At 48.7% G+C, this 17,886-nt stretch overlaps 1 protein-coding gene across 2 annotated transcripts in view; it reads right to left on the minus strand.

Annotated features, from left to right (window-relative positions):
- Rptor (regulatory associated protein of MTOR complex 1) overlaps window positions 1-17,886 on the minus strand; it is a 337,753-nt gene that overhangs the window by 77,113 nt on the left and 242,754 nt on the right. For both annotated transcript variants that reach the window (XM_076869269.2, XM_076869270.2), the window contains 4 exons: window positions 17,582-17,657; window positions 10,339-10,440; window positions 3,827-3,910; window positions 2,194-2,304 (listed from right to left, as the gene is read on the minus strand). In XM_076869269.2, the coding sequence (XP_076725384.2) occupies window positions 2,194-2,304; window positions 3,827-3,910; window positions 10,339-10,440; window positions 17,582-17,657 (373 nt within the window). The remainder of the gene's footprint in view (window positions 1-2,193; window positions 2,305-3,826; window positions 3,911-10,338; window positions 10,441-17,581; window positions 17,658-17,886) is intronic.

A 17,886-nucleotide genomic window follows, 5' to 3' on the forward strand; every position in this document is an offset into this window, starting at 1 on the left:
GGCTTGGCGTGGTTGCTGAGTTATTCTGCTGCCTCTAGTGCTTGGAGAACAGGTTGCAGCAGGCACAGCTGAGCCCAGTCCAAGGCCACAGGTGGCCTGAGGGTGATTCCAGTGGAGCACAGGCAGGTCCTAGCCACCAAGAGGGAGGGGACCAAGAGGGATGCTGGGTCTTGGCTTTGGTGACTAGAGGGCAAATGGAATGAGGCAGATGGGCAGATGGGCAAGTCAGAGCCAGGTACACACCTGCCTGAGAGGAGGGGCTGAGCAGGTGCCAAGGGGTCCATGGAGAGCAAGAAGGGGACCTGAGAAGGAGGCAGGAGACACACGGTGTTGCAGGGTCCTCTACTCCCTTCTGCTCTGCCTCCCAGGAAAGGCAAGGTCCTTCTGGGCTACAAGACCACGACCTCTCCACCCATCTGAGCTGGTGCTTCTGCGTTCTCCCCTTCCCACCTCCACACAAAGCCTCAGGGCCAAGCTCAGCCACTGGTCACGCGCAGCCCTGGGCCTCGGGGCCTCTCCTGTGAGTGCCTGCTTATCTATGACTATGCCACAAGTGCCCACTTGCTCCATGGGGCTGAGGCAGGAACGCTTTCAGCTGGAAGTCCTACTGCAGGTGTCACCCACACACAGCCACACGCAGAGGCCACTGAGGTCCAGCTGGGAATGTGGACTTGGTTCTTCAACTGGACACTGTTTGGACTACTGCTTCGAACACATGCTAAAGAGCAAAGCCAGCCACCTTGTCCGCCCCCATAGCCCCTTGGGCCAGCCAACCTCAGCCCCGATTCCACTCTCCCACAGGCTCTGTGCCATGGCAGCTCTAGCCCGACTCAGAACCCCATGCTGCCTGGAAGGCAGATGGCCAGCACGGAGGTTGCTTCCCGGACGTCTCTGTCCCTCACACCCTGCAGAGGGTAACATCCCTCCCGTGCCCAGCACACCCGTCACTCTGGAACCTCCTGGATGCCAAGGCCCCCCCCCCCACCTTTCTCCTCTCCATGCCTGTGCTTCTTTCTTGGCTCCCCAGGACAGCAGCTCAGCCTCAGAACCTGCACGCACAATCCCTTCCAGGGCCTCACGGCTACCACCAATGGAATCCCAACCCTCAACAGCCTCCTTCCTAGACAGGCTTCGCCCGCAGGCTGCTACTGGGGTCTGAATGAGCTGCTGCCTATGCCACACTGGCTCCAGCCCCAACAGCGGCCCAGGGCCACCTGGCCACCCTCACGCCCTTCAGGACACAGCTGCCCTCCCCTTCCATCTCTACATAGCAATTGACTCTACACTGAGGCCAGGCAGTTTTTTTTCAACCAGGACTTGGTTTTTATGGGGTTTTTTGTTCCCAAATAATCAGTCCCCACAGCCTGGTAACACAGCAGACCCGTCACTCCAGCTGCAGGCTTCCTCCTGTCTCCAGCCTGTCGCTGCCAGAGCTCCTGCCCCTCGCAGTCCCGTGCTGGAGCTGACTCTCCATCTCCGGCCCTCCGCCTCCTCGCACCCCTCAGTCTATCCTACATGCCCTTGAAATTGGTACATGTGCAGCCCCACCCATAGGATCACTCAGCTCTCCTCCGTCTGAAACCTCCTGCGTGATGTGACTTGATCCACAGGACTGAGCCTATGGGACAGCGGACCTCTGTGTCACCCACAGATTGGCATGAAGTTCTGAGAAGGGGCCCTGGCCAGGTTTCTGTGGAGAGAACAAGAGACCGCTTGGCCAGCAAGAATGAGGAGCAGGGACAATGTGAAGAGAGCAGAGGAAGGCAGCTGCAAGTGGAGAAGGGCCCTCGACTGGGACCTCGGCCAGGACCACGCTGAGGGCCGTGGTAGCAGCTGGGGCCTCGGCCAGCACTTGTATGTTGAAGTGGAAAAGAGCCCTGGTGGGACAGGCTGCTAAGGCCGGTGAGGTGCCCCCAGCTTTCATCAGGGACACAGAGAATGGCCTTGAGGACAGGTGGGGGTGGGAGGACAAAGCACAGGTGCTAAGGGAAGCAGGACAGGTAAGCTGATGGTGGGGGTGACAGAGACCAGCTGCTAGGTGCCATGTAGGGTAGGACGTGGGACAGGAAGTGCAGCAGGAGGGCCAGCCCCAGCCCAGGCTCATTGGCCACTGTCACTCAGGGTGAGTGGCCTGGGGTCCACACTCAGGGCCTTGTTTCCCTGCCCACCAAAGGACAGACAGAAGTCACTCACGCTGTCCACGGCGAGGATCTTGGCCCAGATGAAGACGAGCAGTGGCCGCAGCTCTCGGGCTGAGCTCTGGAGCAGCTTCAGCACGTATGGGAAGATGCCCACTGACAGGGCCTGGGGCGGGAAGGACAGCTGGTGAGGCCCTGCCTGACTTCATGGGCTACAGCCCTGGGATAATACCTCAGCACACGGGCCAATGCGACAGAAACAAAAGACCTCACTTAAAGCCTACCTCACCTGTAGGTAGACCCGTCTCTGATTTTATTCCTAGAAGGTGTCAGTACTTCTAGCCTTGACCAGGACTGACCTAGAGACGGCCATCTCCAGGGAGCAACGTGCTGGAAGAGTGCACACTTAGTTATTCTTCCTACTGGTAGACTCCCTCTCTCCTCCTCCATGGCGGCTGACTAATGACACTGTGTTGGCAGTACCCAATTAGGGAAAGCCCTGAAGTGGACCTCAGCAGGCAGCCTGGTGAGCCCGCCCAGTGCCCTGGCTCCCTCTGCCCACCTGCTCCCCTCTTGCAGTGCTCTCAAGCAGGCCGGACACAACATGGCTGCACTTGTGAGCACTCAGTATGTCACTCAAAATGGATAGCTGCTCTTTAATAGTGTGCAACACCCAGTGTTTATTTATTTATTTCTTTTGCAGTGCTGGGATCAAATGCAGTGCCTTGTGCATTCTAGGCAAGTGCTCTACCACTAAGCTACATCCCCGGGCCAGTTCAATTTCTAATTGTTCACTGAATATAAATTTTCAAACTTCAACTTTTAAAATTTTATTTGCAAACAGAACCAAATAAGATCTACGTACATATTGCAAATGTCTCCTAGGTCCTTGTTTCTGGGTACTGGGGAACCCAGAAGCACTTTAGCACTGAGCTATATCTGCAACCCTTTTTATTTTGGGATAGGCCCTAAATTTCCCAGGCTAGCCATGAACTTGCAATCCTCCTGCCTCAGCCTGAGGAATCTCTGGTATTACAAGTGTGTGCCACGGTGCCCAACTTGGGTGATAGGTCTCTTGAATCTCTCTTCATTACATATTTTTAAATTTGTTCTTTTTAGTATACATGTTGAATCTCTTTTAATGTAAAAATTTCCCTTGTGATATATTTGTTGAAAAAGAAAACCAAAAACAGATCATTTCTTGATTCTATTCATGCCAATCTCTTCTGCTTTAAATGGCCATTTCTACTCTGCTATAGAATGAGTAACCAGAAAAGCACTTCAGAACTGTGCCTAAAATAATATGAAAAGGCAGTGATGAGCATTCAGAGACTTCCTGAGAGGGATGCGTGCAGCTCTGTGGCTCCCTGCCTCTTGGCAATGGCAGGCAGGCCTCCTGAGAAGTGCCCCACCAGCAACACTTCCTCCCTCAGCACTGAGTCTAACATCAGATGGGAACAAGGGCAAAGCAGAAACAAAAGACCCAACATGGTGCTGCTAAAAGCTGTGCAGAAATGGGAGGTGGTCTCCAAGGCCTCAGGATTTCCTGGATATCCCGCAGAGGACATGCACTCTAAATCATGTGGCTGGGGCACCTTCCAGAACACTAGCTAAGTTCAGACTGTCACGTGGAAGCTGATCTCCACCCTCCCCCAGCCCTGGGCCCAAGGAAGGCAGTCAGCACGCACCAGGCTTACGGCCCAGGGACCCAAGTCCAAAAATCTTCCCAGCAAGTCCAAGGCTCTCAGCCGGTGCACTTGACTTAGCAGCACCTGGAAAGATAAGAACAGAAGGGCATCACGGCAAGACTGTTCCATTGTTTCCCCGGAAGCCTCTGCCTCTGCCTCTGACTGTGGCTCCGAGCAGGAGCCTGTCTTTCCATCTGTCTGCTGGTTCCTTCTATCCTCCACAATTCACACTCCTAGGTTAAGAAAACACTCTCTATTTCTTCTTCATGGGTTAAATATGCTCACTGTAGAAAATAGCAGAACACTTCAACTGCACTTGAAAAGGTAACTCAGTGGTGGCACTGTGGTTTATCAACTGCTAAACATTTGTCTTAGACCCACACACATCCCTGACTGATCCCAAACTGGATAACACGTTATATATATCTATATCCATGTCTCTTCCTTAAACTGAACACACTGTGGTCATGGCTCCACAGCCTTGGACATGACTTGCCAAGTCATTTGAAACGGAAGCACAGCATTTAATTTATATGAACAAACGTGAGCTTCTAAAAATGATTTCCCACTGCTAGATATTTAAATTATCATAAAATGTTGTTATAAATGATGCTGTGATGAATCTCCTAACCAGCACGACTCTGCACACCCACAGGAGCTTCTCCCCTAGGATACACTTAAGACACTTGCCAGGGGGGCCACCTGCCCTCCACACAAGCAGTACCAGCTCACGGGGCTGTGGCCCTGGGAAGGCACTTGACCTCAGAGACCAATTTGGCAATTTATAAAACAAGGACAACACAACACCCTCCCACAAGGGCCTCATGAAACTAAGTGATTAAAGCTGGGGCTAACCCAAATTATTATTATTGCTATTACTCTAAGACAATATGGTAGGTGAAACTGTTCTTTGAAGCTGAAATTTTTTCACAACTAGTAAAATTACTTTCATAGGTTATTTCTCTAGTAAAGCAGTCATGCATACCTTTATTTTTCTATTTTTCTTTTTATTTTTTTTTAAAGTTGTAGATGGATGCAATACCTTTATTTTATTTATTTATTTTTATGTGGTGCTGGGGATTGAACCCAGTGCCTTACACATGCTATGAAAGCACTCTACCATTGAGCCATAACTGTAGTCCTAAATGTTTGACTTTTTCCTAGTGATAAACAGTTCTTGGTAAATGAAAAGAGAGTGCCCTTTGCCATTTATTTTGTATGTATTTTCTGTTATATCAAAGTTTTACTTTTCTCTCTCTCTCTCTCTTTTTTTTTTTTTTGCAGTACTAGGACACCCAAGGCTTTGCACATGCTAGGCAAGTGCTCTGCCACTGAACTGTATCCCAGCCATTTTTATTTTTTGAGACAGGTTAAGTTGCCCAGGCTGGCCTTGAACTTGAGATCCTCCTGCCTCAGCCTCCCAAGTTGCTGGGATTATAGGCATGTGTCACCACACCCAGGTCAAATTCTTTACTTTTAAAAAAAAATAATCTTTGATTCAGGGCCTTATGCATGCCAGTCAAGAACTCTAACATGGTGCTACATTTCCAATTCTACATTTATTTTTTTAACTTGGAACATTTTACTTCACCTTCTTAAGACTCGTCAGCACATACATTACCTTGAACACTTATCTTGGTGTGCCACAAAGCTGTTAGACACCTGAGGTCCTGATGGAGACTGATTCCTCACTCAGGACAAGGTATCTGAAAACCCCACATAAGCACTGTCTCCCTGTCACTGTTCTGGGGTTACATCTGCCTTAAGTCCACAGCTGGCCACTTGGCAGGTGATGGGAGCTCTGTGGCATGCACTAGCATGGGCAGAGGCTGCAAGGGACAGCTCCAAGTTGAGTCATTTATAATGATTTTTTCCTTCATGGTGTCTATGCTGGAGGACATGTGTACCAAGTCCCTCAGACCCACAGCATCTCTGTCCTCTGATGTGCTGTCATCCAGTTAGTGTTATGGGGCACTTGCTTTGTGCAGATACCATGCTGGGCAGTGGGGCGGTGAGCAGGGACAGTTAGGATCCCTGGAAGTCAGTCACTTAGCCTTGGAGACAAGCATTAATAGCCTTGCTCACTGCGCATGAGGGTGGTGGGCAGTGCTGTCAACACACGTACATAAGTAGAGGTCTGAGCTAGTTGGGGGTTTTGGAAGGGTTTCCCTCCCAGCTAGAAGGTTGCAGCCATATCCTGGAGGGTGATGTGCAGGGATTACAGGGTTCCAGCAGGAAGCTGAGAAAGATGAAGGCATTTGGGGAAGGGCAGGTGGCTGGTCTGAGGTGGGCAGCCGGGGGAGGGGGCAGACCACTTGGCACGTCCTTGACATTGTGCGTCCTATGCTGGGAAGAACTGCCCGAGGTGCTGATGCACATGGTAAGTTCTTGCCAGCCCACTTCTGGCCAGCTGTGGTATCTGAAGTCCTTGGGCAACACAGGAGTCTGTGCTGCACGATGTATGCTTATTTGGAAATAAACATCAATGAAAAGTATTGGGAAAAATGGTATTTTTTTTGTTGTTCAAACATTATATCTTTTCTTTCTTCTGTTGATTCATATATTTAAAAAAAATAAATCCAAACAGAAATCAAAATTAGTTACAAAATATAGAGTGGCTCCTTTGGTCTGTATTTGTACTTTAAAAAAACAAACAAACAAACAAACAAACAACAACAACAAAAAACCCAAGCCAGAAGCGGTGGCCACGCCTGCCATCCCAGGGACTCAGGAGCCTGAGGCAGGAGGAGCCCAAATTCAAAGCCAGCCTCAGCAACTTAGTGAGGCCTTGTTTTACAAAAAATAAAAAGGGCTGGGGATGTGGCCCAGTGGTTAAATGCCCTTGGGTTTAATCCCCAGGACCTGTTTCAGGCTAGCCCAGGAAGCATGGAAATCACAGAGATAAGTGACAGTCAACAGAGGCATTGCTGGGGTTTTCTTCTCCTCCATGGCAAGTCAGACTGAGGACCAAGAGTGGCTATCTGAAGACCAGGTAAAGCAGAGCTTGCTGAGGCAGCCCAACTCCACCGGCCAGGTGTACAGAGTCAGTGCTCAGGTTCTGGCACAGCCTGGCAGGCGGTGTGCCTGGGACTCCAGGAAGCAGCACTGCTGTGGGGCATCGCATGTCAATGCACAGGCATGTGAGCACACGTGTGTGCAGAGTGTGCGTGATGACAGCACCCTGCTGTCACCTAATAACCCTGTTCTTTCAGACCCAATATTTATTTGAAATAAAATGGTACATTGAGAACAGAGTTCTCGTGAAATGCTCACTCTGATTCCCAAGGTCCATGTAGAAGTACAAAAGTTTTACCCTATGAAATCACTCTGCCCTCCTTTTCTGCAATATTGACCTTCATTCTTTCACCTGGGCCATCTCTGCTCACCTGCCACCTGGGGAGGAGGCAGACAGGAATGGTAAGCCCCAGGCAGGTTGCAGTGCCAGAAGACCCAGTACACCATGGAGTTGCAATGTTGTGGGATTCCAGAGCTCCGCACAAGATGACCGAGGTCAGCAATGATGAGGGGAGAAAACTGCCCTCAAGAACAAGCAACGCCTTTCTCCCCAACCTCAGCTGACCTGCAGTTTGAAAGGTACAGAAGGGACAGAGGCTGGCTGGAAGGGTGGTATTTCCATGTTGACCTATTATCTGTGGGCCTTTGAAACCTCTCACTGGACCCTGGATGCCCATCAGCTGATTTCTCTGAGGTGTAGGTGGAAAAAATTTGCTCTGGCTTATGGGAAAAGTAGCGGGGATCTGATAAACAAGTAGTCTGTATTAGAAAGCTCTTCCCTGAGTTAAGAATGCCCGACTTGCCAAGGCACTAGAGGAAAATTTATAGATGACAGGGTGTGGGCTCCGGCAAATAACAAAGGGGAAGTGACCAGCTGGGTGAACGAAGCCGGCCTCAGGCGCTCCCACCTTCTTCCTCGCTTCCTCCTTAGTTAAAGTTTACCATTGATCCTGGCTGGCAGGGCCTAGGGGAGAGGCTTCCCAGTGATGAAGAGCCTGCTGCTCTGCGTGCCTAAATTATCACAGAGAGATGCCATTTCCCCTCTCTTGGCATCAGGGTTGGCTCCAGAGGCCCTCTCTGTCTCTGAGGGACATGATTGTAAATGGAACATTAGGAAAAAAAGTCAATAGAAGGCCATTTATAAGAGGGTTATTTGGCAAACCCAAAGAACTGGGTTTCACACACTTGGCACGGAGCCCCCGCTTTGGGAAGGGCCACCATCGCCCCACTGCACTGCAGGAGTAAGAGCAAGGGCAACGGGGAGCAACACAACCAACATGGCCACCCTCCGCCTGCCTGGTACCTATACTGGCCACTTCCTGTTCCCATTCAATGAGGACACTGGCCTCCACTGGAGATCCAGCTCTGTTTTGTTATTGTTACTGCTGCATTTTTTGTTTTGTTTTGAAAATTTGTTTCCTTTTTTGTTTATAGGTCACCTTGCTAGCCCAGGGTGGTCTTAAACTAATCTAAAAGCACAAAAGGGGAACAGTAATTATTTCAAGGGGAACAGTAATTATTTTTGCTTTCTTTTTTTATAACGTCAGAAAAAAAGCAGTGATAATATACAAAATGCACCAAAAATATCTACAGTGAAACATGACACACAGTTCTTTGTTGCCCACTGGTTGGTAATGCCAGCGCAAACAGACAATTGCTACATTTTACCACATTTACATAGGACCCTTCCAACTCTTTTTTACTGGCTGGCACTCTCAGGGTAAAGTCCTAAATGAGGAGAAATCGCATTTTGTGCCAGGTGAATAATCTCTCAAACCCCCAAAGCTGGCTGATGCAGGGCAGAGCAGATTCGAGAGAAGGGAGGGCTGCCGTGTTCCACAGCATGACAGAGAGAAACCTGTGCCTGTTTTAAATGACCTTGTAGAAGTGGGAGCCACTCAGGGAAGCTTTGGTCCAGTGAAGACGGACTATGCTGCCCATTACGTGGGGTTAGCAGCTTTAGTAAGAAGGAGGGAGGTGGACGTCCCTGCACAGGTAGTCCATGACATGGCCCTGCCTGGCGGTGGCACCATGACTTGAGCCCCCCTGGGGGAACAGTGCTCTTCCACCTGGAGGGCCTGGGATTTACCTGGACACGGGAGGGACCTCCTCCCTGTCCTGTGCTGGCACAACCCCCCAGACAATCACCACAGCTTCCCCCCAGATCCAAACGCTGTACCCTGATTACAAAAAATATTGTGATTAGACCTTGGTGTCTGTGTTGACAGGAATGGGTACAGCCAATTCTGCATCCTTGAGTAGAACAGCTTCTCCCAACCAGGACCCAGTAGATACATGCTGAGACAAGAGCTTGGAGAAATCTTTCTAATATCACTATTGTGATAAATCCCAGTATTCCCACCCTATCCTATTTTTTTAACCAAAAAATCAGCTGGCTGGACACCCAAAACTCATCTCCCAACTGGGTGTGGTGATGCACACCTGTAGTGCCAATGACTCAGGAGCAGAGGAAGGAGGATCCCAAGTTTGAGCCAGCCTTAGAAATTTAGTGACACTATGTATCAGAATTAATAAAAAAGGATAGAGATGCAGTCCAGTGGTAGAGCACCTCTGTTCAACCCCCCGCATTGCAAAAACAAATAAACCAAAACAATCTGATATCCTGCTTGAGTGGGTAACAATCTACTGTGAGTGTGACACAGGCCGTATAAGTGACTGGCCTCTCAAAGGCTCACTCAGAAAGTGTCTATTTCTTATAGCAAAACACTGACAGACCCACAGACAAAGGAAAGCTGGTGGCTTCCAGGGCCCGTGTTGCTCCAGCTAAAGAAGTTCACAGGAACATCTGTAGCGACACATCATGGCAGAGCGCGGTGGCCACGCCTGTAATCCCAGCAGCTTGAGAGGCTGAGGCAGGAGGATCGTGAGTTCAGAGCCAGCCTCTGTAAAAGCAAGGTGCTAAGCAACTCAGTGAGACCCTGTCTCTAAATAAAATCCAAAATAGGGCTGGGGATGTGGCTCAGGGGTCAAGTGTCCCTGAGTTCAACCCCAGTACCAAAAAAAAAAAAGTAGGGGCACATCTGTAATCTGCCGTGCATCCACCTCTCCTCACAGGACTAATCCACACACCTTGGCTTCCACAGAGGCGGGGGGTGGGGGGGTTGCTGCGGGAGCCTGGGTGGAGTGCAGCTTGCTGGCACCAGCACTTCATCAATTCCTGAAGTGCCAATGGGAGGGGAGGGCGGCGACTCCACCTCAGATTTATCTTTACTTGGGGGTGGGGGAAGGAATTCAATGACTTTACTAGGAAAGCCCGTTGGGAATAAATGTGCAATCAGCTCCCGGGTCTTCTGATTGGATCTGTGTGATTTATGCACCATCTGGCCCAGAGCACAGCCACCACAGAGGGCTGGTGTTCCAACCGCTATCATGGGACACGCAGGCAGCCGAGGTAAACCAGCCCTTGGGGACTCTGGGCTTTGGCTTGCTTCTGTGATCAGATGCCTTATAGCCGGGCCTGGTCTGAAGCCACTCACCTGTAGAACGATGGGCAGCTGCTCAGGGGGACTCCGGTTCTCCACGCCCATGGTGAGCCACACCTGGAACGCAGTCAGCTGCTCAGCGAAGAAGGGGCTGTGCTGTGGGATGAGCAGAGGCATGAGTTAGGGACCCTGGCCCCACCAGCACCCTGACGGGTCGACAGAGCACTCACTCTGTGGCTCTGACCACACAGGGGAGGGACACAGCAGCGCTCCAGCCCAGAGACAAGGTGGAGCTGCAGGATTTGTGAGAGCCTGGAGATGGGAAAGAGAGGGCCCAGCTGGGCCCTGTGGCCACGCCTGTGGTCCAGAGACTCAGAGCCTGAGGCAGAAGGGTCACAGTGAAGTGGACCAGCACTAGCCCTTTTTAAAGTTTTATTTTCATACATACATTTAGAAAGTTGTAGGTATCTTAAACATAGAGGTTGATGGATTTTTACCAGTTGAATATGCTTGTATAAGCAGCATCAAAATCAAGTAGCAGCACACGAGCAACCCCTGGGCCCCCAGCCCCTGCCACAGCAGCCTTCCTGGGTGGCCACATCCTGCCTGCTTCTGTGGGCCAAGAGTTAGAGCCACACAAAGTGAGGTCGAGTCTGGCCACCTCCCATTAGCATGGGGGCCTACAGGTGTAGCTGTGGCTCTTGCTGCAGGTGGAACAACTGTCCCTTCCACCTCCAGGGGGCACCTCGAGTTCCTGTGGTGGCCCTCACAGTGCAGGCCCGAGTACAGTGGAGCCCGAAGCACAAAGAACAGCCAATTACCCTGGCTCTACCTTCACTTGAAACGTTAACGCTTTGCGCCCCTCCCTTCCCCACCATCCCAATTTGGTGAAATTATTCCCCAAAGCAGAATCTTGATTCCAGAAATGATGTAGCAAGATTCTTGAAAAGGTCCTTGGCAAATATGCCTGGCACTGGAAAGAAGAGTTCCGCCCAAGTGGAGCACACATGCCAACGGAGGGACCTCTCCTGTGGGGGGCAGAGAGTTCCGATCTCCTGCAAACACAGAGGAAGCCGCCCAGAGCACAAAAAGCCAAGACCTTGTGAGGCTTTCCAAATGCCCGTCAGCAGCAAAGGCCCTGTCCTTCCTGCAGGAGCCGAGGTCCTTGGGCTGCTCTGGCTGGGCTGGAGGGTGGGGCAGCCTCTAGGGGAGGCTCGTGACTATGACAAGACGTTGTCCCTGCCCAGACCTGTGGAAGGTGGGCAGGCAGGCCTTTGTTTGGGAGCCTATGGGCATACACCTGGCACACGGGGGAGCCAAGGGCATGGAGCAGCCAGGGCTCAGGGCAGTTTGCAGTACGTGAAAAGATGTACCAACTGCAGCCCACAGGCAGATGGATACGTGAGGGCAGTGTGGGTGGACTCGGTGGTGGGGGTGGGTGCTCACTGCAGAAGGCGGTAGACAGGCAGAAACATGTGTGAGAGGGCAGTGTGGGTGGACTCCGAGGTGGAGGTGGATGCTCGCTACAGAGTTCTTCCAACTCTGCTCCATCTTGAAACTTTTTACAGTAAAATGTTACCAAAAAAAAAGGCAAAAAACGGGGGAGCAATCTAAGACAAAAAGGTCAGGGAGGTCCTCTTCAAAGGCCCTTGACTCAGTGTAAGGAGGGCCTTGGCCTAAGTAACTCCACTTTAAAATAAAACTGCAAGTCCCTACCAGGCATACCTACGGAGCCCTCCAATATTGACATCAGGCACAGCCTGATAAAATAAGTCACTTTCCACAACCCTGATAAAACTCAGAATGAAGTCACCGACATTTGCCTTCACCTTGATAAAGGAAGAGGTGAGAGATAAGGGCGGAAACCACCAGACCAGATGGCTTGACCCCAGAATGAAAGATGTCACCGAGAAACCTGGTAACGGCTCATAGGGATTGCAAGGGCGAGTAGAAACCCCGAAATTGAGCATAAGTGGTGGAGCAAATGAACACACCCAGCCAGCCGACACAACGCCCACATGCCGGAGAGCCCGAGGAGGACCTGACACCCCAACTCTTCTCGTTGTTGGCCCGCTCCTCTGCATCGTCCTCACCGCTCTCAAGCTCTACGGCCACATCTGGACCCTGGTGAGAACAACAACTTCTCCTTAGGACCCTCTCCTCATCTGGCCGTCAGCTGCACCCCAGGAGAAGCCTGCCTCCATTGCTTCCTGACCTGATCACTGTGGCCTGAGTGACCACGCATCTGCTGGACTTCTGGCCTAAGGCTTGAGACTTTTGATCTGGCACTTGAGCTGGCATGCAGAGGGAATGTCTGTCACGAGTCTGTCATGATTAAGTGTGTTTGCAAGAATTAACTTAGAATTGCTTGCTCTGAATTGATTCTGTCTATTGCAGTGCCCAGCATTAAGGATTGTCACTTTTCTTGATTAAGAACCTATAGAGGGGCTGGGGCTGAGTGATAGAGCACTTGCCTTGAGGTTTCATCCTCAGCACCACATAAAAATAAATAAACAAAATAAAGGTATTGTGTTCATCTACAATTAAAAAACAAAAAAAGAACCTATAGAGTGGAATTGGACTGAGTGATTTGAGTGTAAAGCATTGAAAAGGGCAGGAGCATGTGGACCTTCTTTATTTCTTCCCCTGACTGCACAAGTTGCACCTTTGCCCCTCGGGGCACCTGGTCGTTCCAGTCTTGGGGTGCACCGAGACCACTGGGGAGGAGAGTGGGTGGATTTAAGATGGCGGTTAGAGGAAGACTGCATCTGTTGCTGGGTGGCTTGGGATTCAAGCTGTGGGAGAACCACTTCTAGGAGCCAAGAAGAAATGGGAAAAAAGACCGTTGGCAAACGCAGTGACCATCCATGTCATCGACAGCGTCGGCAAGCTCCGTAGGGACAATTCTTTCAGTTTTCATTAAGAATCCTTTTTTCTTTTTTTTCCTGTTGTTTATTTTGGTGTGTTTCTGTTTGTCTCCTTTCTTGTCCCTCTAACAATCAGATCTCTTGTCCTTTCCTCCCCTTTACTCACTTTAGTTTTTTTCCTCATTTACAGCCCTCACTAGCTGTCGCTCTTCTGCTTTCTCTGTTCACATTGAACCTTCTAAACTTTCTGCTACCTCTCCATCACGTTTTCTTTTCTCTTAATGAACTGTGTTCTACCATCTTTTAGAACTGTTCTGTTTACACACTCCTGCCCCCACTATTCACGGTGTGGTTATTAGTACTGTGGACGGCAGAGTTGGGACCTGCTGTTTCTTCAATGCCAGATGAGTTCATGGTTATTTGCTATTTTGCTCTTGGCAACCGCTGACCCCACCTTCCTGTTTTCATGATAATTAGTGCTGTAGAGGTCACAGTAGACACAGGATAGTTATTTTAATGCTGTATATTATTAGCATTGATATTTGCTATTGTTTGTTTTGCCCTATTCTGTGAGGTGCTGGGAACCTACAGGGACACCACAAGTTCACAGGGTAGAGACTCTGTTGTTGACCTAAACTCAGTCAAAAGATAGCACACTTTGCTCCGCACACAAATTGGCCACTCTGAAACTTCAGCTATACTTTAATACAAAGAAGAGAAGAGACAAATACCCAAACTAATAGTCAGGCCCCAAGCAGGAAGAGCTACAGGGTGCCCATTGGTCCTACTTACAGACATCCATGCCAAGAGCAAAACCAGAATTACACAAAGGCTGTTGACCCCACACAATGACCCCACACAAGAGTGCTTGATCACTGACCCACATTCTCAGCCCTTTTTTATATTTTATTAGAGACAGGATCTCACTAAGTTGCTGAGGCTGGCTTTAAACTCACAATCATGTTGCCTCAGCCTCTTGAGCTGCCGGGATTATAGGCATGCCTGGCACAACGAGGGATTTTAATCTATATCACTCTAACACACTTTGGCAAGAGAAGGCCATGCCATAAAAAGGCTCACACATAAGAGTGGAAGATAAATCCATCCCAACAGATGCATAAAACCCAACACAGGGATACAAGAAATATAAAAAACAAGGTAACATGATACCTCCTGAAGTTCATAATTTAACAGCAACCGAACCCAAAGATACCAAAATGGATGAAATACCAGATAAAGAACTCAAAATGATGATTATAAAACTAATCAATGAATTCTAAGAGATTATAGGAAAACAACTGAATGAATTAAGTCATTACAGGATATGAATGAGAAACTTAATAAGGAGATGGAGATATTGACAAAGAACCAAATAGAAATCTTGAAAACAAAAGACACAATAAATCAAATAAAATGTTCAGTTGAAAGTCTCTTTAATACAGCAGACCATGCTGAAGACAGGGTTTTAGAACTGGAAGACAAAGTGGCCAGCCTTGAACATCACACAGTACCAAAGAAAGGAAAATAAGTAACCATGATCAGACTATACAAGAATTCTGGGACATTAAGAGACCAAATGTAAGAAGAATCAACAAAATGGAAAAGCATTGTGAGATGCAGGCTAATAGCATGGATAACTTCCCCAGGAAATAATATAAAAATTCCCAAACCTTGAGAATAAAATGAACATCCAGATATAGAATGCATGCACGGGGCTGGGGATGTGGCTCAAGCGGTAGCGCGCTTGCCTGGCATGCGTGCGGCCCGGGTTCGATCCTCAGCACCACATACAAACAAAGATGTTGTGTCCGCCAAAAAATAAGAAATAAATATTAAAAATTCTTTCTGTCTGTCTGTCTCTCTCTCACCTCTCTCTTTAAAAAAAAAAAAATTCTAACACTTTAGAATGCATGCAGAACCTCAAATAGACACAGACAAGATTAGAACAAAGAAACAAACAAAAACCTCTCTCCATGACACATTATAATTAAAATGCAATTTTAAAAGCCTCAAGAAAAAAAACAAATCAGGACACATTTAGAGGCGAGCCAATCAGGATCACTTGTGATTTCTCAGCACAAACTCTAATATGATCTGGGAGGGCTTGGAATGGTGTGTTCTAAATCCTGAAAGAAAATAACTGCTAACCAAGACTACTATATCCAGCAAAACTATCCTTCAAAACCGAAGAAGAAATAAAACTCTTCCAAGTTAAGCAGAAACCAAGAGAATTCCTCACTCCTAAGCCAGCACTACAGAACTTAAAGAAGAAATAAAAAACAAACTCCAGAGCTCACAAATGGACAGATTTCCATTGAAGAAGAGTAGCCAAGCAGATGAGAAATGTTTATTTTACTAAACATTAGAAATAAACTAAAATGGCAGGAATAAACTTCTGCCTATAAAAATATTGAACACCAGTGTTCAACTCTCCAACTAAAAGACACTGCCTGGCAGAATAGATTAAAAAACAAGACCTAATGTTGTTTGCAAGAGACTCAGATTTCAGCTACAGTCTAAAAGGGAAAGGATAGCAATGATGTACCACATGAATCAAGACTGAGAACAAGCCTGAGTAGGAATAAATGGATAAAGAAAATATGGCATATATACACAACGAAGTTTTATTCAGTCACAAAGAAGAATGAAATTAGGTTATTTACAGGAAAATGGATGGAACTGGATAATGTTATGTTAAGCACCCTGGTTCCCAGTGGGTGAACCAAATCTCAGGAGATCATATATTTTCTCTCATATGTGAACTCTAGGGAGGAAAAGGGAAAAGAAAGGTGGTGGTGGTGTGGTGTTCTCAGGAAAATCAGAGGGAGATCAGTAGAATAGAGGAAAGGAGTATGGCGGGGAAGGGCAGGAGAGTGATACTGGCCAAATTATATCATCATATTGTGTGCATGTGGAAACATTCAACAACAAACCTCACCATTATGTACAATTATAATGTAACAATAAAAGAAATATAAAAAAAAGTGCATCTGGCGATTTAACACACCCCACATGCATGCCTCTGAGCATGCCATACATGCGTGCATGTTCACATACACCACAGGCCCAGGCCTCCAGGACATGGTGACAAGTATTAAAGGTTACAGTACCTTGGTGGTAAGCTGAGCTCTCCCTGGCCACTGGTGTTTGTGAGCAGTGATCTGACTGTGAACATGCCAGAGTCCCATCCTAAGCCCTTTGGGTATACAAACTCATTTTAATGCTCTAGGCCCCTTGGATTGAATGAGGACACTGAGGTACAGGGAGGTTGTCTAACTGGCCCATGGTGATGGTGCCAGGCTCTTGGCTATGATGCCCAACAGTTTCTCAGGTGGCAGGAGGAGACTCAGTCTTGTTGACCCAGCCTCATGCTCTCCTGTGTCATCTCAGCCTCATGGATGGCCTGAGCATGTGATCACTCAATGTGATCACCTCTGCCAGCCCCTACCCAGGCCTCTGTTCCTGGGCCCCTGGCTACCTATGGTGGCCTCCTGCTTTCTCCCTTGAGCCCTGACTTGACATGGCACCTCTTCTCTTCTCACAGATTCTTGAGGATAGGGACAGGGTTATTCAGACTTGATGCCTCACATCACAAAGGCAAAACCAAGTGGGCCTCTGGGTATTGCAGTGAGGACCCTGGTATCATGTCCAATTCACTTGCAGGTGCTGTGAGTGAAGCCAGCTGCAACTTATGCAGAGCCAGAGAGACTAGGCTTCTGCCACCTGCAGCGTGGCTTGGGGTTGGGATGCCTGTGTGACGGGAGGGAGCCCTCAGAGGCTTCCATGTGTGAGCCCCTATGCCCCAGGCTTAGGGAAAGCACAACTCACCCTGCTGAGAGGGCAGAGGATGAAATGAGGGCTGCTCTGGGGAGGAGGCCATCTGCATGAAGATGAGCAGACTCTTCAGAGCAATGCTTTAAACTAAGATCTGCGTTTTCTTTTCTTGGAGGTATGGGGTTGAACCTAGGGGTGTTCTACCACTGAGTCATACCCCCAATCTTTTTTATTTTTTGTTTTGAGACAGGGTCTCACTAAGTTGCTGAGGCTGGCCTGAAACTTGCCATCCTCCTGCAATAGCTCCCGGAGTAAGTTTTTAAAAGGTGACAACTTCAAAATCTAACTTTATGGGCTGGGGTTGTGGCTCAATGGTAGTGCACTTGCCTAGCATGTGTGAGGTACTAGGTTCAATCCTCAGCACCATATTTAATAAATAAATAAATAAAATAAAGGCATTGTGTCCATCTACAATTAAAAAAAAATTAATTTTAACCCTGGGTGGACCCAGTCTTGTAAACTTTGGTCAGTATTTTTTTTTTTCCAGGTGGGTGAACCAAATCTCTGACACCCACACAGACTGAAGTTTTTATGCAATCAGGTGCCCAGGAAGCAACAATCACAGCAGATGCCCAGGTCGCCCTGGAGGGACTCACCCTGAAGGCAGTGCCTTCCTCAATGATCGTGGGCAACTGGGAGAGACAAATGTCCACAGCAAGGTCCCAGGCCTGCCTGGGGAGAGAACAGAGGGAGCATCAACAGCGTTAGTGTGTAGCCTCTGGCGAGGGGTCCCACGGGCAGAGGAACTACCAGACTCTTGCAGATGGTTCTGGGGAGAGGCCTGGAAGCTGGGAGGCTGTGCTGGGCTTGTCCCGTCGGCCCCAGCTGCAGGCACCACTGGGACTGCTGTACTCTGACTCTGGCCTGTCTGCTTTCTTCTAAGTGAAGCAAAAAAATACAG

Source organism: Callospermophilus lateralis, chromosome 11 (assembly GCF_048772815.1).
Source record: "Callospermophilus lateralis isolate mCalLat2 chromosome 11, mCalLat2.hap1, whole genome shotgun sequence".
Lineage (NCBI taxonomy): Eukaryota > Metazoa > Chordata > Mammalia > Rodentia > Sciuridae > Callospermophilus > Callospermophilus lateralis.